At 39.2% G+C, this 26,044-nt stretch overlaps 1 protein-coding gene across 19 annotated transcripts in view; it reads right to left on the minus strand.

Moving 5' to 3' along the window:
* The window catches only part of ptprjb.1 (protein tyrosine phosphatase receptor type Jb, tandem duplicate 1), an 88,059-nt gene that overhangs the window by 54,485 nt on the left and 7,530 nt on the right, over window positions 1-26,044 (minus strand). For 11 of the 19 annotated variants that reach the window (XM_089127772.1, XM_089127779.1, XM_089127774.1 and 8 more), the window contains exons 2-12: window positions 17,022-17,049; window positions 15,953-16,009; window positions 15,340-15,405; window positions 9,266-9,325; window positions 8,899-8,955; window positions 6,767-6,826; window positions 6,404-6,460; window positions 4,026-4,085; window positions 3,665-3,721; window positions 818-889; window positions 457-513 (exon numbers count right to left, since the gene is read on the minus strand). In XM_089127772.1, coding sequence (XP_088983898.1) covers window positions 457-513; window positions 818-889; window positions 3,665-3,721; window positions 4,026-4,085; window positions 6,404-6,460; window positions 6,767-6,826; window positions 8,899-8,955; window positions 9,266-9,325; window positions 15,340-15,405; window positions 15,953-16,009; window positions 17,022-17,049 — 631 coding nt within the window. The remainder of the gene's footprint in view (window positions 1-456; window positions 514-817; window positions 890-3,664; window positions 3,722-4,025; window positions 4,086-6,403; window positions 6,461-6,766; window positions 6,827-8,898; window positions 8,956-9,265; window positions 9,326-15,339; window positions 15,406-15,952; window positions 16,010-17,021; window positions 17,050-26,044) is intronic. The other 8 variants (XM_089127762.1, XM_089127765.1, XM_089127770.1 and 5 more) reach the window with 8 other exon arrangements.

Below are 26,044 nucleotides of genomic sequence, written 5' to 3' on the forward strand. Positions count from 1 at the left end.
CCAGTTCCGAACCAGTTCTTTTTTGGTGGAAAAGGGGTAACAGAGGCCTCCTCCTCCTACTGCTCCGTGGTTCCTTGATCCACCAGCCACACCTTTTTTTTTCTCTTTCCACCGGTCCCTCCATGGACTCTGGGTGTCTTGAACCTTCTTCCCACCTGAATGGATTATACCTTCCGTTCCAACCTCCTCAGGGGTGGGCAGGATGATGTTACATCTAAGCTCAGTTAGTTTGTTTCCTTGGTTAATCATTGTGTTCACCTGTGTCTTGTTTAGATTCTGATTATCCTGTGTCATTCTGGATGCTTTATAAGTCTTGTGAATTGTTCACTTCCTAGTCTAGTTTTGTTATTGTAATGATTATTAACAATTACCACATTAACACTAAAATGAATGAACTACTGAAATCATTTTTCTATTAACTTGTTTACTCAACTGTCCATAAATAAAAATACTCACATGATATAGTTGGTGGTGTTGAGTCAGTTGAAGTACTGCTTGTAGTGGCAGGGGGTGCTAAAATATTTAGATTTATGAATAGAAACATTATGCAAGTAATATTTGTTGACATACTTAAAATGACATCACTGCATAAAATTAAATTCTGTTTTGCAAAAACTTTTAATAAAAGATAATATGACCGCATCTGTAAACTGTGATAACAGAGTTTTTTCAACTGAAATGTCATAATTGTCTGTCTATATGAATTATATCTTGTAGGAGAAACTGTTAGACACAATTATCATAATACGACTTCATCGGTAATAAAAAATTATAAAATACAGCTAATAGTTTACAGTTGTCCATGAAAAGTACTCACTTGTAGAAGGAGTAAGTGTAGGTGTCTCACTTGTAGAAGCAGTTGATGAAATGGTTGTAGTGACAGTGGATGCTGTGATACATGGACATATAGAGAAAAAAATTACGAAATATTACTTAGAAGATAACAATGACATATGTTCATACAATTATTTTATGTATTACAATCAAAGTATCATTGTTAGAAGAATAACTTATATTCCATTATAAACATTTTAACTCGTAGTGGATCTCCACCCTTCACTGGCTCTGCTCATTTGCACGGTTTGCCTCATCTTTCCTGAGACACCAGCTCTGCCTGTAGCAATGCCTTATCCCTCCAGCAATTTGGCTCTACTTGCTACTCCGCCCCTTTGGCTTCTCCTTTGTCCTCACTCCAACTGCCTCCAGCTCTGTCTTCCGAGCTCTCATCTCCACCTCAGTCCTCTGACTCTTCGGTTGCGCCTTGGACCCCAGTGCCTGCGGTGCCAATTTGGTTCTTCATCCCTCCATCTGACCATTGGTATCCAGCACACCTTACTCCACTTTGGTGTTCAGTTCCCACGGCTCCACCCAGGTCAAAACTGGGGAGGGAACCGCCGTGGATCTTCAGCCCTCCAGAATCATCAGCAGAAGTGGATTCACTGGTGTCGCAAGGAGTCTTCCCAATCTACTTGTCTGTGGTTCCTTCGTCCACAAGCCACTCCTTGGTTTCTCTCTCCACTGGTCCCTGCATGGACTTTTTTGCCTGGGTATCTTGGCCCACCTGGCCACCCCAGTATGGATTATACCTCCCCCTCCCTCAGGGGTGTGGGGGGAGGGGGAATGGGGTTATGTCACGTCTAAGCTCAGTTAGTTTGTTCTCTTGGTTACCGAATGTGTTCAACTGTGTCTTGTTTAGTTTCTCATTATCTTGTGCGTATTTTAAGTCATATGTTTGGTTCAGTTCATTGTCCTGTGTAGTTATTGCAGTTATTGTAATAATTTGTATTATTTAGCACATTAACACTAAAATGAGTTTACTACTAATCTAATTTTCATAATAACATGCTTACTAAATTGTCCATAATTAGAAAAATTACTCCCTATAAAAAGCTGATGTTTGAGACTCAGTTCTATTCCAGTTGGAATATTGGACTCGCCGTTTCCTATTCTTCTCAAGCCCTTCCTCCTCCATTAATTCCTTTGTCCTTACTTTTTCCGTCCGGCTCCCATGTTCCTTCATTTCTACTGGTCCCGCCTAGCTCCTTCGTCTCCACCGGTACTACACGGCTCTGTGGCTCGTTCGTCTTCGCTTGTCCTACCCAGCTCTCTGGTTCCACCCCCTCTGCAGCCTCAATTCAGTTTTCTGGCTCCGCCTCCTCTTCTGGCTTCATTGGCTTCTCTGGCTCAACCCTCTCCTCGAGCTTCGGCTGGGTCCGGCTGGCTCCATCCCTCCGACAACTCCTTTGTCCTCACTCTTACTGGCTCTGTCTTCTGAGCCTTCATCGCCACCTCACTCCTCTTACCGTCTGGTTCCCTTTTAGACCCCTGTGCTTGGTATTGATTTGGTCTTTTATCCCTCACTCTGCACCTTGGTATCAAGCCCCCTAACTCCACTTTGGTCTTCAGTTCCCATGGCTCCGCCCTGGTGTAAAATGCAGAGGGCAACACTGTGGACCTTCAGCCATACAGCATTGTCAGGAGAAGTGGATTCACTGGTCTCACAAGCCCCTTTTCCACCAAAGCATTTTGAGAGCCGGTTCGGAGAAGGTGCCTGCCCGCGAACCGGTTCTTTGTGTTTCGACAGCCAAAGAACCGGTTCTCGGCCGGGAAAACTGGTTCTAAAGTGGCACCAACAGTTTGCTAGAGTTTTTGCTAGACTTTGCAACTTTGCAACTCTTTGCTAGACTTTACTAGAACCGTTCTTTTACCACGTCATGCTTACGCCGGGGGCTGGGGCGAGTTTAGACGCTTACTAAGCATCTTTTCTGACAATAAAAAAGGATCGCAAAGCCAGGACAAAGTCTGCCTTTGTAATTGTTATGCTTGAAGTTGGAGCAAGCATTTCTAAAAGTTTTTTTTTTTTTTTTAATATTTTCAGAAAAAAAGAAGAAACAGTCACAATATAGAACAAATAAATGGAAAGAAAAAAAGACACAAGACAGGGGTACACAACTTATCAGAAAAGATTACATATCAAATGAAAAGATTAAAAGACTTAAATATTTCAATTGTTTTTAAAGCCTTCTTGGTACACGAGTTAAAGATAATCCCAAAGTAATGTTGTACTTGCAAGCGTTTCTAGCTAAGACATATGGCGACGTACACAGTGACGTAATGACGTCATTCCCTGGCAGCTTTAGTCAGTGGAAATACAAACAGGTTCTGAACGTGTTCGCAAGTTGAACCAACTCCGAACCAACTTTGAACCAGCACCAGTTCCGAACCATTTTTTTTTTGGTGGAAAAGGGGTAACAGAGGCCTCCTCCTCCTACTTCTCCGTGGTTCCTTCATCCACCAGCCACACCTTTTTTTCTCTCCACCGGTCCCTCCATGGAATCTGGGTGTCTTGACTCTTCTTCCCACCTGAATGGTTTATACCTTCCGTTCCAACCACCTCAGGGGTGGGGAAGATGATGTTACATCTAAGCTCAGTTAGTTTGTTTCATTGGTTAATCATTGTGTTCACCTGTGTCTTGTTTAGATTCTGATTATCCTGTGTCATTCTGGGTGCTTTTTAAGTCTTGTGAATTGTTCACTTCCTAGTCTAGTTTTGTTATTGTTATGATTATTAACATTTACCACATTAACACTAAAATGAATGAACTACTGAAATCATTTTTCTATTAACTTGTTTACTCAACTGTCCATAAATAAAAATACTCACATGATATAGTTGGTGGTGTTGAGTCAGTTGAAGTACTGCTTGCAGTGGTAGGGGGCGCTAAAATATTTAAGATGTATGAATAGAAACATTATGAGAGTAATATTCGTTGACATACTTAAAATGACATCACTGCATAAAATTAAATTCTGTTTTGCAAAAACTTTTAATAAAAGATAATATGACAGCATCTGTAAACTGTGTTAACAGTTTTTTTCAACTGAAATGTCATAATTATCTATACATGAATTACATCTCGTAGGAGAAACTGTTAGACACAATTATCATAATACAACTTCATTGGTAATAAAAAATTATAAAATACAGCTAATAGTTTACACAGTTGTCCATAAAAAGTACTCACTTGTAGAAGGAGTAGGTGTTTGTGAGTCAGTTGAAGAAATGGTTGTAGTGACAGTGGATGCTGTGATATATGGACATATAGAGAAAAAAAATATTTACGAAATATTACTAAGAAGCTAACAATGACTTATGTTCATACAATTAAGTTTATGTATTACAATCAAAGTATCATTGTTAGAAGAATAAGTTATATTCCATTATAAACATTTTAACTGGTAGTGGATCCACACCCTTCACTGGCTCTGCTCATTTGCCCGGTTTGCCTCATCTTTCCTGAGACACCAGCTCTGCCTCTGGCAATGCCTCATCCCTCCAGCCATTTGGCTCTACTTGCTACTCCGGCCCTTTGGCTTCTCCTTTGTCCTCACTCACACTGCCTCCAGTTCTGTCTTCCGAGCCCTCTTTTCCACCTCAGTCCTCTGACCCTTCGGTTCTGCCCTGGACCCCAGTGCCTGCGTTGCCAATTTGGTTGTTCATCCCTCCATTTGACCCTTGGTATCCAGCACACCTTACTCCACTTTGGTCTTCAGTTCCCATGGCTCCGCCCTGGTCAAAACTGGGGAAGGAACCGCCGTGGACCTTCAGCCCTCCAGAATCATCAGCAGAAGTGGATTCACTGGTGTCGCAAGGAGTCTTCCCCATCTACTTGTCTGTGGTTCCTTCGTCCACAAGCCACTCCTTGGTTTCTCTCTCCACTGGTCCCTGCATGGACTTTTTTGCCTGTGTATCTTGGCCCACCTGGCCACCCCAGTATGGATTATAGGTCCCCCTTCCTCAGGGGTGTGGGGGGAGGGGGAAGGGGGTTATGTCACGTCTAAGCTCACTTAGTTTGTTCTCTTGGTTACCGAATGTGTTCAACAGTGTCTTGTTTAGTTTCTCATTATCATGTGCGTATTTTAAGTCATGTGTTTGGTTCAGTTCATTGTCCTGTGTAGTTATTGTAGTTATTGTAATAATTTGTATTATTTAGCACATTAACACTAAAATGAGTTAACTACTAATCTAATTTTCATAATAACATGCTTACTCAATTGTCCATAATTAGAAAAATTACTCCCTATAAAAAGCTGATGTTTGAGACTCAGTTCTATTCCAGTTGGAATATTGGACTCGCCATTTCCTACTTGTTCTCAAGCCCTTCCTCCTCCATTAATTACTTTGTCCTTACTTGTTCCGCCCGGCTCCCTGGTTCCTTCATTTCTGCTGGTCCTGCCTAGCTCCTTCGTCTCCACCGGTACTACACGGCTTTGTGGCTCGTTCGTCTTTGCTTGTCCTACCCAGCTCTCTGGTTCCACCCCCTCTGCAGCCTCAATTCAGTTTTCTGTCTCCTCCTCCTCTTCTGGATTCATTGGCTTCTCTGGCTCCACCCACTCCTCAAGCTTCGGCTGGGTCCGGCTGGCTCCATCCCCCCGACAACTCCTTTGTCCTCACTCTTACTGGCTCTGTCTTCTGAGCCTTCATCGCCACCTCACTCCTCTTACCGTCTGGTTCCCTTTAGACCCCTGTGCTTTGTATTGATTTGGGCTTTTATCCCTCCATCTGCACCTTGGTATCAAGCCCCCTAACTCCACTTTAGTCTTCAGAACATTATAAGCAAAGAAGAAACAGTCACAATATAGAACAAATAAATGGAAAGAAAAAAGACACAAGACAGAAGTACACAACTTATCAGAAAAGATTACATATCAAATGAAAAGATTAAAAGACTTACATGTTTCAATAGTTTTTAAAGCCTTCTTGGTACACGAGTTAGAGATAATCCCAAAGTAATGTTGTACTTGCAAGCGCTTCTAGCTAAGACTTATGGCGACGTACACAGTGACGTAACGACGTCGTTTCCTGGGCGGTTTAGTCAGTGGAAATACAAACAGGTTCTGAACGGGTTCGCAAGTTGAACCAACTCCGAACCAACTTTGAACCAGCACCAGTTCCGAACCAGTTCTTTTTTGGTGGAAAAGGGGTAACAGAGGCCTCCTCCCCCTACTGCTCCGTGGTTCCTTTGTCCACCAGCCACACCTTTTTTTTCTCTTTCCACCGGTCCCACCATGGACTCTGGGTGTCTTGAACCTTCCTCCCACCTGAATGGATTATACCTTCCGTTCCAACCACCTCAGGGGTGGGGAAGATGATGTTACATCTAAGCTCAGTTAGTTTGTTTCCTTGGTTAATCATTTTGTTCACCTGGGTCTTGTTTAGATTCTGATTATCCTGTGTCATTCTGCGTGCTTTTTAAGTCTTGTGAATTTTTCAACTCCTAGTCTAGTTTTGTTATTTTTATGATTATTAACATTTACTACATTAACACTAAAATGAACGAACTACTGAAATCATTTTTCTATTAACTTGTTTACTCAACTGTCTATAAATAAAAATACTCACATGATATAGTTGGTGGTGTTGAGTCAGTTGAAGTACTGCTTGTAGTGGCAGGGGGTGCTAAAATATTTAGATGTATGAATAGAAACATTATGCGAGTAATATTCGTTGACATACTTAAAATGACATCACTGCACAAAATTAAATTCTGTTTTGCAAAAACTTTCAATAAAAGATAATATGACCGCATCTGTAAACTGTGTTAACACAGATTTTTCAACTGAAATGTCATAATTGTCTATCTATATGAATTACATCTCATAGGAGAAACTGTTAGACACAATTATCATAATACAAGTTCATTGGTAAGAAAAAATTATAAAATACAGCTAATAGTTTACACAGTTGTCCATGAAAAGTACTCACTTGTAGAAGGAGTAGGTGTTTGTGAGTCAGTTGAAGAAATGGTTGTAGTGACAGTGGATGCTGTGATATATAGACATAGAGAAAAAAAATATTTACAAAATATTACTTAGAAGCTAACAATGACATATGTTCATACAATTATTTTATGTATTACAATCAAAGTATCATTGTTAGAAGAATAACTTATATTCCATTATAAACATTTTAACTGGTAGTGGATCCACACCCTTCACTGGCTCTGGTCATTTGCCCGGTTTGCCTCATCTTTCCTGAGACACAAGCTCTGCCTCTGGCAATGTCTCATCCCTCCAGCCATTTGGTTCTACTTTCTACTCTGCCCCTTTGGCTTCTCCTTTGTCCTCACTCCAACTGCCTCCAACTCTGTCTTCCGAGCCCTCATCTCCACCTCAGTCCTCTGACCCTTCGGTTCCGCCTTGGACGCCAGTGCCTGCGGTGCTAATTTGGTTCTTCATCCCTCCATTTAAACCTTGGTATCCAGCACACCTTATTCCACTTTGGTCTTAAGTTCCCACGGCTCCGCCCTGGTCAAAACTGGGGAGGGCACCGCCGTGGACCTTCAGCCCTCCAGAATCATCAGCAGAAGTGGATTCACTGGTGTCGCAAGGAGTCTTCCCCATCTACTTATCTGTGATTCCTTCGTCCACAAGCCACTCCTTAGTTTCTCTCTCCACTGGTCCCTGCATGGACTTTTTCGCCTGGGTATCTTGGCTCACCTGCCCACCCCAGTATGGATTATACCTCCCCCTCCCTCAGGGGTGTGGGGGGAGGGGGATGGGGGTTATGTCACGTCTAAGCTCAGTTAGTTTGTTTTCTTGGTTACCGAATGTTTTCAACTGTGTCTTGTTTAGTTTCCCATTATCCTGTGCGTATTTTAAGTCATGTGTTTGGTTCAGTTCATTGTCCTGTGTAGTTATTGTAGTTATTGTAATAATTTGTATTCTTTAGCACATTAACACTAATATGAATTAACTACTAATCTAATTTTCATATTAACATGCTCACTCAATTGTCCATAATTAGAAAAATTACTTCCTATAAAAAGCTGATGTTGGAGAATCAGTTCTATTCCAATTAGAATATTGGACTCGCCGTTTCCTACTTGTTCTCAAGCCCTTCCTCCTCCATTAACTCCTTTGTCCTTACTTTTTCCGCCCGGCTCCCTGGTTCCTTCATTTCCGCTGGTCCTGTCTGGCTCCTTCGTCTCCACCGGTACTACACGGCTCTATAGCTTGTTCGTCTTCGCTTGTCCTACCCAGCTCTCTGGTTCCACCCCCTCTGCAGCCTCAATTCAGTTTTCTGGCTCCGCCTCCTCTTCTGGCTTCATTGGCTTCTCTGGTTCAACCCCCTCCTCTAGAACCTTGGTATCAAGCCCCCTAACTCCACTTTGGTCTTCAGTTCCCATGGCTCCGCCTCCTCTTCTGGCTTCATTGGCTTCTCTGGTTCAACCCCCTCCTCTAGAACCTTGGTATCAAGCCCCCTAACTCCACTTTGGTCTTCAGTTCCCATGGCTCCGCCTCCTCTTCTGGCTTCATTGGCTTCTCTGGTTCAACCCCCTCCTCTAGAACCTTGGTATCAAGCCCCCTAACTCCACTTTGGTCTTCAGTTCCCATGGCTCCGTCCTGGTGTAAAATGCAGAGGGCAACACTGTGGACCTTCAGCCAGCCAGCATTGTCAGGAAAAGTGAATTCACTGGTCTCACAGAGGCCTCCTCCTCCTTCTGCTCCGTGGTTCCTTCGTCCACCAGCCACACCTTTTTTTTCTCTCCACCGGTCCCTCCATGGACTCTGAGTGTCTTGGCCATTCTTCCCACCTGAATGGATTATACCTTCCGTTCCAACCACCTCAGGGGTGGGGAAGATGATGTTACCTCTAAGCTCAGTTAGTTTGTTTCCTTGGTTAATCATTGTGTTCACCTGTGTCTTGTTTAGATTTACATTATCCTGTGTCATTCTGGGTGCTTTTTAAGTCCTGTGAATTGTTCACTTCCTAGTCTAGTTTTGTTATTGTTATGATTATTAACATTTACCACATTAACACTAAAATGAATGAACTACTGAAATAATTTTTCTATTAACTTGTTTACTCAACTGTCTATAAATAAAAATGCTCACATGATATAGTTGGTGGTGTTGAGTCAGTTGAAGTACTGCTTGTAGTGGCAGGGGGTGCTAAAATATTTAGATGTATGAATAGAAACATTATGCAAGTAATATTCGTTGACATACTTAAAATGACATCACTGCATAAAATTAAATTCTGTTTTGCAAAAACTTTTAATAAAGGATAATATGACAGCATCTGTAAACTTTGTTAACAGTTTTTTCAACTGAAATGTCATAATTGTCTATCTACTGTATATGAATTACATCTCATAGGAGAAACTGTTAAGACACAGTTATCATAATACAACTTTATTGGTAATAAAAAGTTATACAATACAGCTAGTAGTTTACACAATTGTCCATGAAAAGTACTCACTTGTAGAAGGAGTAGGTGTTTGTGAGTCAGTTGAAGAAATGGTTGTAGTGACAGTGGATGCTGTGATTTATGGATATATAGAGAAAAAAAATATTTATGAAATATTACTTAGAAGCTAACAATGACATATGTTCATACAATTAATTGTATGTATTATAATCAAAGTATCATTATAAGAAGAATAACTTATATTCCATTATAAACATTTTAACTAGTAGTGGATCCACACCCTTCACTGGCTCTGCTCATTTGCCCGGTTTGCCTCATCTTTCCTGAGACACAAGCTCTGCCTCTGGCAATGCCTCATCCCCCCCAGCCAGTTGGCTCCACTTGCTACTCTGCCCCTTTGGCTTCTCCTTTGTCCTCACTCCAACTGCCTCCAGCTCTGTCTTCCGAGCTCTCATCTCCACCTCAGTCCTCTGACTCTTCGGTTCTGCCTTGGACCCCAGTGCCTGCGGTGCCAATTTGGTTCTTCATCCCTCCATTTGCCCCTTGGTGTCCAGCACACCTTACTCCACTTTGGTCTTCAGTTCCCACGGCTCCGCCCAGGTCAAAACTGGGGAGGGAACTGCCGTGGACCTCCAGAATTACCAGCAGAAGTGGATTCACTGGTGTCGCAAGGAGTCTTCCCCATCTACTTATCTGTAGTTCCTTGGTTTCTCTCTCCACTGGTGCCTGCATGGACTTTTTCGCCTGGGTATCTTGGTCCACCTGCCAACCCCAGTATGGATTATACCTCCCCCTCCCTCAGGGGTGTTGGGGGAGGGGGAAGGGGGTTATGTCACATCTAAGCTCAGTTAGTTTGTTCTCTTGGTTACCGTTTAGTTCCTCATTATCCTGTGCATATTTTTAGTCATGTGTTTGGTTCAGTTCATTGTCCTGTGTAGTTATTGTAGTTATTGTAATAATTTGTATTATTAAGCACATTAACACTAAAATGAGTTAACTACTATTCTAATTTTCATATTAACATGCTTACTAAATTGTCCATAATTAGAAAAATTACTCCCTATAAAAAGCTGATGTTTGAGACTCAGTTCTATTCCAGTTGGAATATTGGACTCGCCATTTCCTACTTGTTCTCAAGCCCTTCCTCCTCCATTAACTCCTTTGTCCTTACTTGTTCCGCCCGGTTCCCTGGTTCCATCATTTCTGCTGGTCCTGCCTGGCTCCTTCGTCTCCACCGGTACTACACGGCTCTGTGGCTCGTTCGTCTTCGTTTGTCCTACCCAGCTCTCTGGTTCCACCCACTCTGCAGCCTCAATTCAGTTTTCAGGCTTCGCCTCGTCTTCCGGCTTCATTGGCCTCTCTGGCTCAACCCCCTCCTCTACCTACGGCTGGCTCCGGCTGGCTCCATCCCTCCGACAACTCCTTTGCCCTCACTCTTACTGGCTCTGCCTTCTGAGCCTTCATCGCCACCTCACTGCTGTGACCTTCTGGTTCCACTTTAAACCCCTGTGCTTGGTGTCGATTTGGTCTTTTATCCCTCCATCTGCACCTTGGTATCAAGCCCCCCTAACTCCACTTTGGTCTTTAGTTCTCATGGCTCGCCCTGGTGAAAAATGCAGAGGGCAACGCTGTGGACCTTCAGCCATCCCGCATTGTCAGGAGACGTGGATTCACTGTTCTCACAGAGGCATCCTCCTCCTACTGCTCTGTGGTTCCTTCATCCACCAGGCACACCTTTTTTTGTCTCCACCGGTTCCTCCATGAACTCTGGGTGTCTTGGCCCTCCTTCCCACCTGGATGAATTATACCTTCCATTCCGAACCACCTCAGGGGTGGAGGAGATAATGTTATAGATAGCTCCCCAGATGTAGATGTACGTGTTGCCTAGCAATACGCCCCCTTTCCTCGGATTTCTCCTCTCGGACGTCGGACAACCGTGAGGACACTGAGCAAGAATTCCGTTCCGGAATTCAAGATGGCTGCGCCCTGTGACTTGTAAGAATGAATTGTTTTCATTGTTTTTGAACCGCTTTGGTATTTTAAATGACGATTATAATCACTCGTATCACTGCGTCCCCTGTAGGAATGGGAATTGGTTGTTGTGAGTGCAATTACTAACGTTGCTAGCGTTGATAACAGAAGATTAACATGAAAAACATTAAATAAAGTGAACATTTTCAAGTTCAAATGGCTGCGTTTTGATAAGGTGTAGTCATAATATATGAAGAGTTCAGATGCAAAAGCCTCTAAGTGCCATTTGAAATTTTCTCCTAGAATGATCATTTTTATCAAGCTTGTATATTTAAGTTCAGTAATTTCACTTAAATGACAATCAATAGGTAATCTTCATTGCAATTTAAGTGAAATTACTGAACTTAAATATACAGGCTTGATAAAAATGATCATTCTAGAAGAAAATTTCAAATGGCACTTAGAGGCTTTTGCATCTGAACTCTTCATATATATATATTTTTTTTTATGTAAGTGCCTGGTACTCGGCCAGTGCTACCATTATAACGGCTTTCCGGATGGCGTCCACTTTTTTCTCCAACTCGGGAACGCAAAACATAATAGAACGATTAATAGAATAGAACGAGAAATAGAATAATTTGGTCCTTTATCCCACCATCTGCACCTTGGTATCAAGCCCCCCTTTGGTCTTCAGTTCCCATGGCTCCGCCCTGGTGATAAATGCAAAGGGCAACGCTGTGGACCTTCAGCCATCCAGAATTGTCAGGAGACAGACTGATCTCATGAAGTAGCGAGTGTATGACACACCAATTCGTATTTCCATTTTTGGGCTAAATATATTTTTTAAAATAAATACATTACATTATATTGAGCTTATTTCTCCAAAATTTGAAAACTAAAAGTGATTTCTGGCCATTTTTGTTATAATGAGCTACTCCACACATGATTATAACTTATTTTTACGATCAGCGCAATGCATGATGGTATGTAGGGCTTAGGTTAGTGACCATCGGTTGTACACTACTTTTCAAAATGCATTCTGGGATACATTGAGTGGACTATATAGGGTATAATAATCATCACTATACATTCGGACAGCACTACAAAATGGCGAGCTCATTATATAGTCCACTATATAGTGAGTAATGGGTGATTTCGGACACAGCAAATGTTACATCTAAGCTCAGTTAGTTTGTTCCCTTGGTTAATCATTGTGCTCACCTGTGTCTTGTTTAGATTCTGATTAGCGAACAAGCACCAATGCTAAAGTTTTCTATGTTTCCTAATCATTTAACAACATGTTTTCATTACTTTAATGAGCTCATTGTTTCTGCCTTATCGTAATGCATTGTTTAACAATGAAACTGAATGAAAATTAATTGAAATGCATTACACTGTCACCTCAGAAAACATGCGTTTTCTGCAGTGTTGTATAAAGTACTAGAAAGCAATACTTGAGTAAAAGTACAAGTATCATACAAGAAAAAGACTTTGGTAGAAGTGAAAGTTGCCTTTTAGAATATTACTTAAGTAAAAGTCTTAAAGTATCTGATATATACTGTACTTAAGTATCAAAAGTAATTTTCTGATATTTAATGTACTTAAGTATTTGAAGTAAAAGTAAAAAGTTTATATATATATAACAGAGAATTCTAAACACTCCGATTGCCACCCTTACTAGACAATTAACACTATTAACACTAAAAACACTATTAACTGTTGTTTGTGTTTTGTAGCCTTTACTGTACTTCTGTTATTGTTTATCTCATACTGCATGTACCTTAAGTTAGATGCTCTACTAAGAAAGAAAAAAGCACTGTGACTTTGATCAATAATGCAAGCCTATATTCACAATTTATAACATTAGCCCAACATTATCCAATAACCACTGAGTTTTGAGGTAATTAACATTAAAGGGCACCTATTATGGAAAATTCACTTTTACATGGTGTTTGAACATAAATGTGTGTTGGCAGTGTGTGAGCAAAACCACCCTAGAATGATAAAAATCCACCCAGTGTTTTTTTTACAATCTCAATAAATCATGTGCACTTAGCCCTTAACACTTTATAACCTCCCACTGATTAACGCAGTTTTCAAATAATATTTCTCAATCTAACATTAGCCTAACTTACCTGAGGAAATATTTGGCCCAGCAGTTAACGTTATGCTATACCATACCAGTTAAGTGTGTTTCAGTACATGTATTTGAGAGTTCTCTGTTAAATTAAATTCAACGTTAACGTTGAAGTTAGGGTTAGTTAAACATGTGCGCCATATCAGCTAATTAGCATTGTTAACAAGCAGACATTAGCCTGGCCATCACGTTAGCCAGATATCTCTAATAAGGCTTATGATAACTATGTTGAATCACTCTTATATGGTGGCATTACTGAATAACTATTAATTTAACCTACCTCGATGTGCTTCTTCAGGTTGGACGGAGAGTTTTTGAACGACAAAATTTCAGTTTTTTTCGGTAGGCATAAGAGGCACTTCATCCGGTAGGAAGAATCTTTCGATCCAATGTACAAAAACATTTCTTTCAAATACGGCCACGGGTGTATAACGTTATCTTCATCACTATCGTCGGGGTGGTCGTCTGTGATAACGGCAGGTCCTTCAGGTGCTTCCATGGCGGTATAGCTACAGTTGTGCTGCTTCCTCCTCCTTTGGCAATGGCAACAAACAAGCATTCGCGCTGAAAAAGAGCGTGCGTAGCGTAGCGTGATGCAATCTAGCGCAGTGATTCGCCAAACCTCCCTTATTGCAGTCACACACATTTCTTCTGATTTTATTTTGTAGTAATGAGTAACGAAGATGCATAGTGGAAATATAGCGGAGTAAAAGTATACATTTTATCTAGGAAATGTAGTGGAGTAAAAGTGAAAGTTGACATACATTTAAATAGCGAAGTAAAGTACAGATACGTGAAATTTCTACTTAAGTACAGTAACGAAGTATTTGTACTCCGTTACATTACAACACTGGTTTTCTGTAAAGCTGCTTTAAAACGATATGTATTGTTAAAATGCTATACAAATAAGAAACTGCTATACAAATAAATGTCGCCTATATGGATTAGGTCAGGGGTAGGCAAGTTCGGTCCTAGAGAGCCGCTGTCCTGCAGAATTTAGTTCCAACCCTAATCAAACACACCTGAACAAGCTAATCAATCTCTTCAGGATTACTAAGGCTATAGGCAGGTGAGATTTTGTTCAGTGTTGAAGCCAAACTCTGCAGGACAGCGGCTCTCTAGGACCGAACTTGCCTACCCCTGGATTAGGTAATCAAACTATTTATTAATAAGTCTGATGGCAGCAAATATGGTTATGGCGATGCTGACTCATCACTCGAATCGTTTTGTTAAATAGTAGACATATTTTGACCGTCTATAGGGCTATTTCTCATGTCTGTGAGGCAAGTATCCTATATGCTGAGTGTCGGTACTGTGACGCGCTCCAGTTCTTGCAGTCGAAGACGGATAAACTTTGTACTCTCAAGTGCCTGTGCGCTTATCAGTTTTACCGTGTTTTACTGGTCTTGGCGGCAATTATCTTGTCGAAAATATTGCATCGCGTGCTTCTGGCATCGAGTCTGGCACATAAGGTACACTTTGGATCATTTCCACATATTTTCTATCCATCTGGGTTGGGGCTTACACGCACGCACACACACACACACACACACTCACACTCACGTGCGACGAGCTACGTGTCTGAGCAGCCGCGTAAACTAGTGTTTTCCGCCACAGCCAATCATGCAGCATGCTTATTGTTTCACTGACGTTGACGAGATTAACCACTTAGGTACCGGAATTTGGTACCAAAAAACAAGACATGTTTCGATACTCGGTAGTGCCTAGGCAATTCGGACGGTCCCTAAAAAGTACTGAACTCGGTACCCAGCCCTAAATGTCATTACTACAAAAAATTTAATTCTGTTTTGCAAAAACTTTTAATAAAAGATAATATGACAGCATCTGTAAACTGTGTTAATGCAATTTTTTTCAACTGAAATGTCATAATTGTATATCTATATAAATTACATCTCGTATACTGTTTGACACAATTATCATAATACAACTTCATTGTTAATACAAATTTATAAAATGCAGCTATTAGTTTACACAGTTGTCAATGAAGAGTACTCACTTGTAGAAGTTGTTTCAGAAGATGTTTGAGGGTCAGTTGAAGAAATGCTTGTTGTGACAGGGGATGCTGTGATATATGGACATATAAAGAAATAAAAAATAAACATGTATAAAATAGTACTTACCAGCTAACAAGCATATGGTAACAAGCATATGCTCATACAATATTTTTCTATAACAATCAATGTATTATGGTTAGAAGAATAACGTATATTTCATTACATTTTACAATTTAGAACTTGTAGATACTGATGTTTGATAGGAAGTGAAAGGAAATAAGTACAATTCTTATCAGAATTTTTTAAATATTTGTCAACATGTTTACAAAAACTGTTTTCGCATACAATAAAATTCTGCATTACAATAATTATTATCACACAAATATATAATATAGGCATAAAACTGTACATATTTTTTTTTCAGGTGCTGATATTTGATTCTCAGGATGTGATTTGAAATACCGAAGTACCTACATGTAACAGTAAAACTAAATAGCTTTCTAAAGAATTGTTTAGACAACCTTGAATATTACTTGAGCATGAGCATAAGCATGTGAATAAACTACTGATATAATTTCCCTATTATCTTGTTTATCCATCAATAAACATACTCACTTGTAGGTGCTAATGTTGGAGACTCAGTTGTAAAATACATTGTAGTTGCAGTGGCTGCTGGAATATTTTGAAATAGAAAGATATAATACAGTTTCAATGGGCAATTCTTCTCATGCTTACAAGGATATGATATATATAGTTAACATATATATTTTATAACATGCTGTACAACAAGAATTAATATTAATTGAACATAACAAACAGTAAATAATTTAGGATTTTTTGGACAATTTTGCACCCAGGATGATTGCTCCTTTAGGAACCACATCAGTGAGTTGCTAGGCCTGGTGTTTCAGACCCATTACCACGACCACTCACTGATCACCTTTTTTGGACTGGATTTAATGACAAGATAAAACAACTATTTCCATTCCACTGATTTAAGGGCCAAGGGGTACACTCGAAAACAATAGGGCCAATGGGTGAATTGGGATTGAGCCTTAGTCTACACTACTGCGTTTTCGTTTAAAAACGGAGAATTAAAACGAACACGATCTCCGTTTTATCTGCATATCAGAATTGATCTCCGTCCACATTAAAATGACTGTAAACGCGGATCACGTGACCATTCATTCACCAACACTGGGCATGCGCGTGCTTGTGTAAACAGTGGCTAACAAATCAGAGAAGGATACGACCTGACTAATGACACCCAATCATAGAGCTGAGCGTGAGCCTTTGTGTCAGCGTTTCTAAAGTCCTCCGTTTTGTCCCGTCTTCACTAAAACGCCTCCGGAGATTCAAAACGCAAAACGGAGCTGCAGCGTTTCTAAACTTATCTGTTTTAGGTCTTTGTTTTTTCCGTTTTAGTCTGGACGGGAGGTGCAAACGCAGCAAAAGGTCTCTGTTTTTAAACGAAAACAGTAATGTGGACGGGGCCTTAGACTTGCTTGTAGTGTCAAGGGATGCTGTGATTTCCATTTATAAAAAATAAAAACAAACATTTACTAAATATTATTTACAAAATAGCAATGTTCATACAATTAGATCCAATGTTTTATTCTCAGAAGAATAACCTTTAACTGGTGGGTTCTGATGTTTGATAATCAGGATGTGACTATATACTCACTTGTGAAATTGTTCTCTCCATTCAACACCTAGGAGAAATGTGAAGTTTATGATTAATAGGATGAATCCTTAAACTGACTTAAACCTTAACTCATTAACATCGACTTCAGACTTGACTTGAACTTTAGTCCAGACTTTCAATAACTTCCATCAACTTCAACAAAATGTTAATTTAATATCCTAATTTTAACAATATAACGCCATTAATGACAACACAGTTAGAACAACACATAATAGCAAACAACCTCTGACATCCATGCATAATGCAACATGCAAAGAGCAGCCCACCAGAAACACTTTCACTAACGCTCAATTAGAAGTACATTCCTATACCACTCTGATTGGTCAATTATGACCAAATATTGTGATTGGTCAATCTTCATCCACGTTGAGAAAAGAAACACCAGTAATTTTGCAGCCTTTCATTCCAGTAAATTTGTTAAAACAATTTAATCCCCCAGTTTCAAAGACAAGTTTTAACCAATTCCCAAACTAAAATACATGTTTGAGCTGGTTTAATTGGAAGCAACTTGCTCTGACATATCTTAAAATATGTCAGTGCCATTGTTTCATTTCAAGATGCACACAAGATGCCTTTTTTTTCTAAGGCATTTTTATAAAAGCAACCTTAAAGCCCTATTTAAACTAAGGCCTAATCCTGGCTTAATTTAAGCCCTGTCAGTGAAACCAGACCATTATTTTATATATTAAGTACATATACTAACAATATATTTTTGTATGTGACTAAATACAACATGCCTTTGTGTGATATTTTGTGAAGTACTAAATCTTTATTTTTTTATTTAAATTACTATTATTTTATTAAGTTGATATAGTTTTTGTTATTGGCCAATTCACCTTTGATGCCTACAATTAGATTAAATACACAGTTTCACCACTAAATGGAGATATAACCTTTTTTGTCTTTGACTCTTTAAACTGGTCAACAAGAACATGAACATGCGTAATTACCCCAGAACATATTATTACAGTTATTTCTGGGTTAGTTTAGTTATTAGTGAATTTGATGTTGTGAATGCTTTCAATTATTTATTTATTTTTTTATTTTTTTTCAGTTCTGACATCAGGAATAGTGAGATACGGTGAAGTATTAGCCTACAACGTGGCACAATGACTTTCAGGGGAAGTATAGTATACAATGTGTACCTAAAATAATTGAATAAAAAACATATATGGAAACTAACTTCTTCCCTCTCTGCTTTTGAAACAATGACACATTTTGCTCCAAGGTGAAACATTAAATGAGTAATGACATCACCAACTTCCTTGTCACAAAACAAAGAGCCTGTTAAAATACTGATAGGGGAAACATCTACTTGCTAAATCAATTCAATATTTACTATACTGTTAAATATAAAACCATCTTAATCTATTGCCATCAAGTGACTTTAAAATAATGATCCATGCAATACAACACTATTTATTTGAAGTTCATTTGTCGATGTATTTGTATAATGATTATATATATAGATGCCTATACATATAGTTTCAAATCCTTTTACAGAAAATGCAGGTTTATACATTACATTTTGACTGTGTCAAAATAATAACCATTTGTCAAAAACGTCCAGTTTTAAGATAATACAAATCATACATTTAGCATGTACAGTATATCCTGTATATACATCATTTCTTTCTGTTTCTCGAATCTGATTGGCTGAGAGCCTTTTCCAGCCGTGAAATATTCCCACTCTATCAGCTTTCTAAACATTTCAGCATTTGTTTCACTCCGCTTGCGGCGACTGTCATGGCCAACATCTTTTTTTTTCTTTTTTCTTTTTTTTTTAAAATACTACTGTTGATGTGTCATGGAATGTAGTTTTAAGAGTTTTTTTTAGAAATGTTCCTCACTGCAAAACATGAAATCCAAGGGGAGGAGTCGGATCCAGATCCAACTCCTCCCACACTACAAATACCTAAACCTACCAATCTTCACCCCCTGATCCCTAAACCCACCCTTAAACCTACCCAACTTCACCCCCTGATCCCTAAATCCACCCCTAAACCTACCCAACTCCACCCCCTGATCCCCAAGCCCACCTCTAAACCTACCCAGCTCCACCTCCTGATCCCTAAACCCACCCATAAATCTACCCAGCCCCACCCCCTGATCCCTAAACCCACCCCTAAACCTACCCAACTCCACCCCCTGATCCCTAAAACCCAACCTTAAACCTACCAATCTCCACCCCCTGATCCCTAAACCCACCCCTAAACCTACCAATCTCCACCCCCTGATCCCTAAACCCACCCCTAAACCTACCCAAATCCACCCCCTGATCCCTAAACCTACCCAACTCCACCCCCTGATCCCTAAACCCACCCCTAAACCTACCCAACTCCACCCCTTGATCCCTAAACCCACCTCTAAACCTACCCAACTCCACCCCCTGATCCCTAAACCCACCCCTAAACCTACCCAACTTCACCCCCTGATCCCTAAATCCACCCCTAAACCTACCCAACTCCACCCCCTGATCCCTAAACCCACCCCTAAACCTACCCAAATCCACCCCCTGATCCCTAAACCCACCCTAAACCTACCCAACTCCACCCCCTGATCCCTAAACCCACCCCTAAACCTACCCAACTCCACCCCTTGATCCCTAAACCCACCTCTAAACCTACCCAACTCCACCCCCTGATCCCTAAACCCACCCCTAAACCTACCCAGCTCCACCCCCTGATCCTTAAACCTACCCCTAAACCTACCCAACTCCACCCCCTGATCCCTAAACCTACCCAACTTCACCCCCTGATCCCCAAACCCACCCCTAAACCTACCCAACTCCACCCCCTGATCCCTAAACCCACACCTAAACCTACCCAGCTCCACCCCCTGATCCCTACACCCACCCTAAACCTACCCAACTCCACCCCCTGATCCCTAAACCCACCCCTAAACCTACCCAACTCCACCCCCTGATCCCTAAACCCACCTCTAAACCTACCCAACTCCACCCCTGATCCCTAAACCCACCCATAAACCTACCCAACTCCACCCCCTGATCCCTAAACCCACCCCTAAACCTACCCAGCTCCACCCCCTTATCCCTAAACCCACACCTAAACTTACCCAACTCCACCCCCTGATCCATCCCTAAACCCATCCCTAAACCTACCTAGAGAGAGAGAGAGAGAGAGAGAGAGAGAGAGAGAGAGAGAGAGAATTTTCCTTCAGGTCAGTCCTATATCCATAATAAAATAATAAGTACACTCTAAAAAATGCTGGGTTGTTTTAACCCAAGTTTTGGTCAAATATGAACCAAATGACAAAAAAAACCCAACAAAGTTTAAGTTTTATAAGCTTAAATGGTCGCCTTGCTCAGTTCTGTGATGCACGTTCATGACTCTCCTGTTCGAACTCGTTTATCAAAATGAACGATTTTTTTGTGTGTCATTTGGTTCATTCAACGAACGAAATGAACTAATTGACTCGGAAAAAGATTCCTTCAATTTGATGAATGAGTTTGAACAGGAGAGTCACAAATGTGCATCACAGAACTGAGCAAGGCAAGCATTTGAGCTTACAAAACTTAAAGACCCTTATTCATCGTCTGGAATCGTTTAAAGCCCTTTGAACAGTTTACAGTTTGCACTGAAACTTTCGGACCTAGAACCGTTTGGTTACCAGTGAAGTCCATTATATGGAGAAAAATCCTGGAATGTTTTCATCAAAAAACTTTCTTTTCGACTGAAGAAAGAAAGACATGGTCATCTTGGATGACATTGGGGAGAGTAAATTATCAGTGAACTACTCCATATGTACATATTAAATACATATTTTTTTTGTGGAATACTTCATCCGCATCAGCGTCAGCATGACCCAGACTCTACCACCAGTGGCCCCCAGTTAAGTTGAGTTTGAGACCCCTGTATTACACACTTGTGCCGTCAAACTGTGGTATAAATGCAATATCACACTCGTAGCTGGTAATATGGCTGTATATCAGCACGCTGTGACACACCATTTTGCATTTGCTATACTCGTGCGATATTGCTCATATTTTGTGAAGGAACAGCTGCCTCACATTTTTTTTTTTTTTTTTTATCAGCGCCATATATATATATATATATATGAAGAGTTCAGATGCAAAAGCCTCTAAATGCCATTTGAAATTTTCTTCTAGAATGGTCATGTTTATCAAGCTTGTATATTTAAGTTCAGTAATTTCACTTAAATGGCAATTAATAGGTAATCTTCATTGCCATTTAAGTGAAATTACTGAACTTAAATATACAAGCTTGATAAAAATGACCATTTTAGAAGAAAATTTCAAATGGCACTTAGAGGCTTTTGCATCTGAACTCTTCAGTATAAATAATATTCAACAACTTAACTGTCCCTCTCCTAACAAGCTAGCATATTCTCAATTAAAACTCATCTCTGTGTCTAGCAGAAGAAGAGACTGTATTTTGACCATATTATTTTTTTGTCTTTTTTGGCAAAATAATAATTTACAATATCTATAATTTTTAAATACCTATTTAAAATAAACACAAAGCATAAAACTCCCTTTATTTAATCATTCTTGCCATTTCATACAACCTTGCTTTTTTTTCATGTAAAGAAGTCTTTCTTTCATTAAATATAAATGATAATTACATTTTTTTCATGTCTGCAATAAAAATAATTAAATATTTTTGCTATATTTTGATAAATTCAATTTCCTGGGAACATGCTGGTAAAAACACAGGGGTTAAGCACATTAACTGTTGCACAGACACTAAATTTGTTTTTCCATATGTAATTTGCATAGGTTTTCTTATCAAAGCCATGAAAAATTGTTTGGTTTCTTTTCAAGTCCGACAGTAAATCAGTAGGAGGAAATTATTTGATTATTATGCTAACGAATTACTTAATTATTTTATTGGTTATAGTTATTGGGTTCAAGTGTCCTCTTTCCTATCGTCACTAAACCACAGCTTTACCCTTTTTCCACAGCTTTACCCAGATGATCACGCAAATTAATGTTGAGGATTAACATTAGTTTGAATAGGTAAATAATGCAAACAATTTAATAGCTAAAATATTTCATTGAAGGACAAGAAAAGTTATTCTAACTTCTTCCTACCCTTTGAACATGACATTAATTGGATCATCTGCTGATGATCTTTTTTGTTTATTGTTTGTTCTCGTTTAGTTTTGTTGTTGTCTTTTAACATGTTTAATAAAGAATATGAATAAAAAAACGTTCGTCAAAGCAGGATTTCAATTGATAAAAACAAGCAATAGAAACAACAATGATGCAAAACACTTGTTCACCTTACTTAATAATCTGACTTTCAATGAGTTTGTTTTAAAAATGTGTCTTCAATGATCATAATTACTGAAATCAGCCACACTGTTTGAACATATGCAACATTTTTTAATTTTTATTTAAAACATTTGTGAATATGCACTGTATCTGTAATTGCAAGTGAAGCTTTTAAATGGGACAAAACCGAACAGTTTAGTTTCACTAGTTAGTCATTTCACTAGTTAGACAGTTTCACTAGTTAGTCAATAGACAGTTGAATTTCTTTGAAATACACTTTATAACCTGTATGTAAATTGTAGAGACAGAAACTTCCTATAATTTGTATATTATTTACTCTAGTCTAGTTCCTTATGAGATTGGCCTTATACGTCACTACTTTATATACAGTCTATTTCCCTATGTATATCACAAAGACTATACTTGCTCTGTTTCAAGTCATGTGTCGTTCATTTAAACTCCACTAAAAAAAATAATGAAAACAAATTAACATTTTAAAAGAGATATGTGGCTATGTACTGAATTCAACAACCATGGATACATAATCTGGTTTATAAAAGGTTTACAGCTTTCTGGAAAATGATATGGTAAATATTGATCTGAAAGACACACAATTACAGTATCCGTTTTGTGAAAGCTATTATAACCAAGCACACAAACCAGGGTTTGTAAAGTTTTCATAAACTAACCATGCAAAATAGTACATGTCTTTCTTATCCTATCAAATACACATTAGACTGAATAACCCTGCACCATATTAAAATTATTTCGTGAGAAGCAAAAGGGAAGCTGGCACCATAAGAGATGCAAATTTTTTTTAAGAGAAAATGACATGAAGGCGAAAAAAGAAAAAGAAAAAAACACCATACCATGACGGAAACACAGAATGAATGAATATTATTCGATTACCAAAATAATGTTGATTACCATGAAAATATATTTTGACTCGTTCCACCTTTACAAAAAGAGGTTACAGTGAGGCAGTTAGAATTGTATTTTGGGCCAATTAAAAAAAAAAATAGATTAAAAATGTGAAGCATATAATTTTATTTTAAAAAAAAAAACATAGATTTTCTGTTAAAATCTGAGTATTATAACTTTTACACCATGTATTTTTTTCATATATTAAATAATACATTGTGTATTTGATATTATTTTTATTTAATAATTATATATTTTTATGAAGTATATTATTATCTATAATTTATTTCTATACTATGTTATATTAAACATTGTTTACGTCTTGTGGCTATACTATTTCCAATGCAAGTGCCTCACTGTAGATTTATCTTTTCTCTTTTTTGAAGAAAAGAAAGGGAGGAACAAGTGCAAAAAAAAAATTGTGTGGTAATCAACAGTATGCCACAGATTGAGCTTGATTTGTACTGAATATTCATTTGAGCTTCAAAAAGATGTAAAAATAAGCTAAACATTATCGTCATACTATTGCTTGGAAGGAATAAATAAACATTTAAGTCATTATTCACTCATAATCTTTATAGTGAATGGGAGGAAAAATACATCTGCAATGGACCAAACAAATGGTAAAGAATCAGGAGTTAATTTTTGCCACTTAAAACGCCAATTCAAGATGTAATAGTGTTAATCTTCTAGTGGGGGCTAAAACATCAGGCCTACTCAAAAGCTGCTTTTGGAATGACTGAAGTTTCTTCTAGATTTTGCTGTGCTTGGTCATTATATTCCTGACCTTCTAGGAGACCGTTATTGTGCCAGAATGGCAGGCCTGAAAGCAGTACTACTTCTGGTGGGCTGGGAGAACGGGATGGCCAAATCGATTGAGTGGTGAGAATAACAGGAAAAGAATGATGTAAACTTCTTGAGGTTGGGCTTTCCACCCCGTGACCTCCAGACAGTCTGGACTGAGTCTCAGGTTCATATTGAAGCGTTGATACAAACACAAGGCTACTTGCTGTTCTTTTCTAGATGTTATTGTTGAATCTCAGGAGAGAAGGTGGTTCTAAACCCTTTCAAAACATGTTCATTACCGGCTATGTGCTAATATTGGCTAAGAGCCTGAATTATGTTGCAACAGTCAAAACATTTTAAGGCCTATAATTTAAATTTATGAAATGAAAAAGGTTGACTTAGTGATTCAAAATTCCCACATCATCATCTGATCCTCTATAAAGAACAAGCAACAAGCAGATTTGCATTTGTGCAATTAATCTCATCTACCTGCTTTCCATTCAGAGCTGGAAAAATCATTTATCAACATATCTTGGCCTAAAATATAAGAACACCCACAAAGGTTCCTTTGTGAAAAAGAAAATAACTTAATAATATACGGTATAAGTGCAAACTGAATGTAGTGTTTTCAAACACTTGATTGGATGTTATTTACAATTAAATGAAAATGTATTGTAGTTAAATGCATTTAGAATTTAACCCACTTAAGTAGGACTTTAGTACATCTTTACATGAAATTTCAGAATGTATTATATTATCTTTGAAATACGGTTAAAATATTCTGCTGAATGTACTAACAAGCATTTATGGTAACTATTTGGAGGTTACGGATGTAACCTTGGTTCCCTGAGAAAGGGATCAAGACGCTGTGTCAGATTGACCTTATGGAGGCACCTTGGTTACGACTGTAACCACGGTTCCTTAAAGAGGGAACGAGACGCTGCATTGATTGACACTAAAGGGAGCGCTTTGCGTGATGATGTCCGGTCCAATGGTTTGGAGGAATGTCAGAGGCGGGTGACGTCACGAACCAGGAAACTATAAAGCCTTCCCAAACAAAGCAGCGCTAACAACTTAAGGTCTGAGCAAGCAAATTAGCTAATATCTACCCAGGTGCGAGCACCAGGCCTCAGCCTCAAAGTGCCATGGTGCCAACGAGATACCAAGGAGAATTTACCTAAAGACATTCCATCCAAAGGAATGTGGCAAGCACCTATGTCCGCCACTTAAACCTTAAAATAAATTTTGATAGTGCTAGGCGAACGGAAAAACTCAATATTGGTATGCTTTTCCCCCGAAAGCAAACCTCGGGAACTTCCTGTGGTAGGATGGAAATGTGGAAGTATACGTCCTTGAGATCTATCGTGACAAACCAGTCCTCGGATCTGATCTGTGGCACGATTTGTCTTAAGGGGGTTGCACACCGGACAAGAAGCGCAGCGCCGCGTCTAGGAGAACTCCAGGTAACGCACACCGGACGTGCATTTTCTCATCAGTGTATGGCCAGCAATATTGTTATGTTTAATGATATGAAATGAAGATAATGTCTGTTCTATGTTATTATTGTACTGCACAATTAAATACAATCGTTGCTGAGTCTGCAGTCTGAAAACTTTACCTCAGAGCATCCGTTAACTGAATGAATTGAGAATCTCACCTGAAAAATCCAATAACATCAGCAATTGTCATTTAAGCAGCTGATTTCTGTAAATGAATGCAAAACTAAATGTATATTGCAGCATAGGGCGAAGTCAGGATCCATCAGCAACTATTTGAGACAAAAATAATTAAAATTTTATATAAAACTATGTAAATGGCGCTCTGTGGCGCAGCAGGATTTTGGACCTGGTGCTGAGCCATCGCTGGGCGCCGCCGGTGTGTGTACACTCATAGAGAATAATGTGTTCGAATTTTAAAGACGCTTTTAGAGGCACTGAGCTTCGCGTCCGGTGTGCGACCCCCTTTAGTGTTAACATTTTTTACTTTAGTTGCATGACTGACTCGTTCAGTACTCTCAAATCCAAAATGGGAAGCAACC

Source organism: Pimephales promelas, chromosome 25, assembly GCF_988280905.1.
Source record: "Pimephales promelas chromosome 25, fPimPro1.hap1.1, whole genome shotgun sequence".
NCBI classification, from domain to species: domain Eukaryota; kingdom Metazoa; phylum Chordata; class Actinopteri; order Cypriniformes; family Leuciscidae; genus Pimephales; species Pimephales promelas.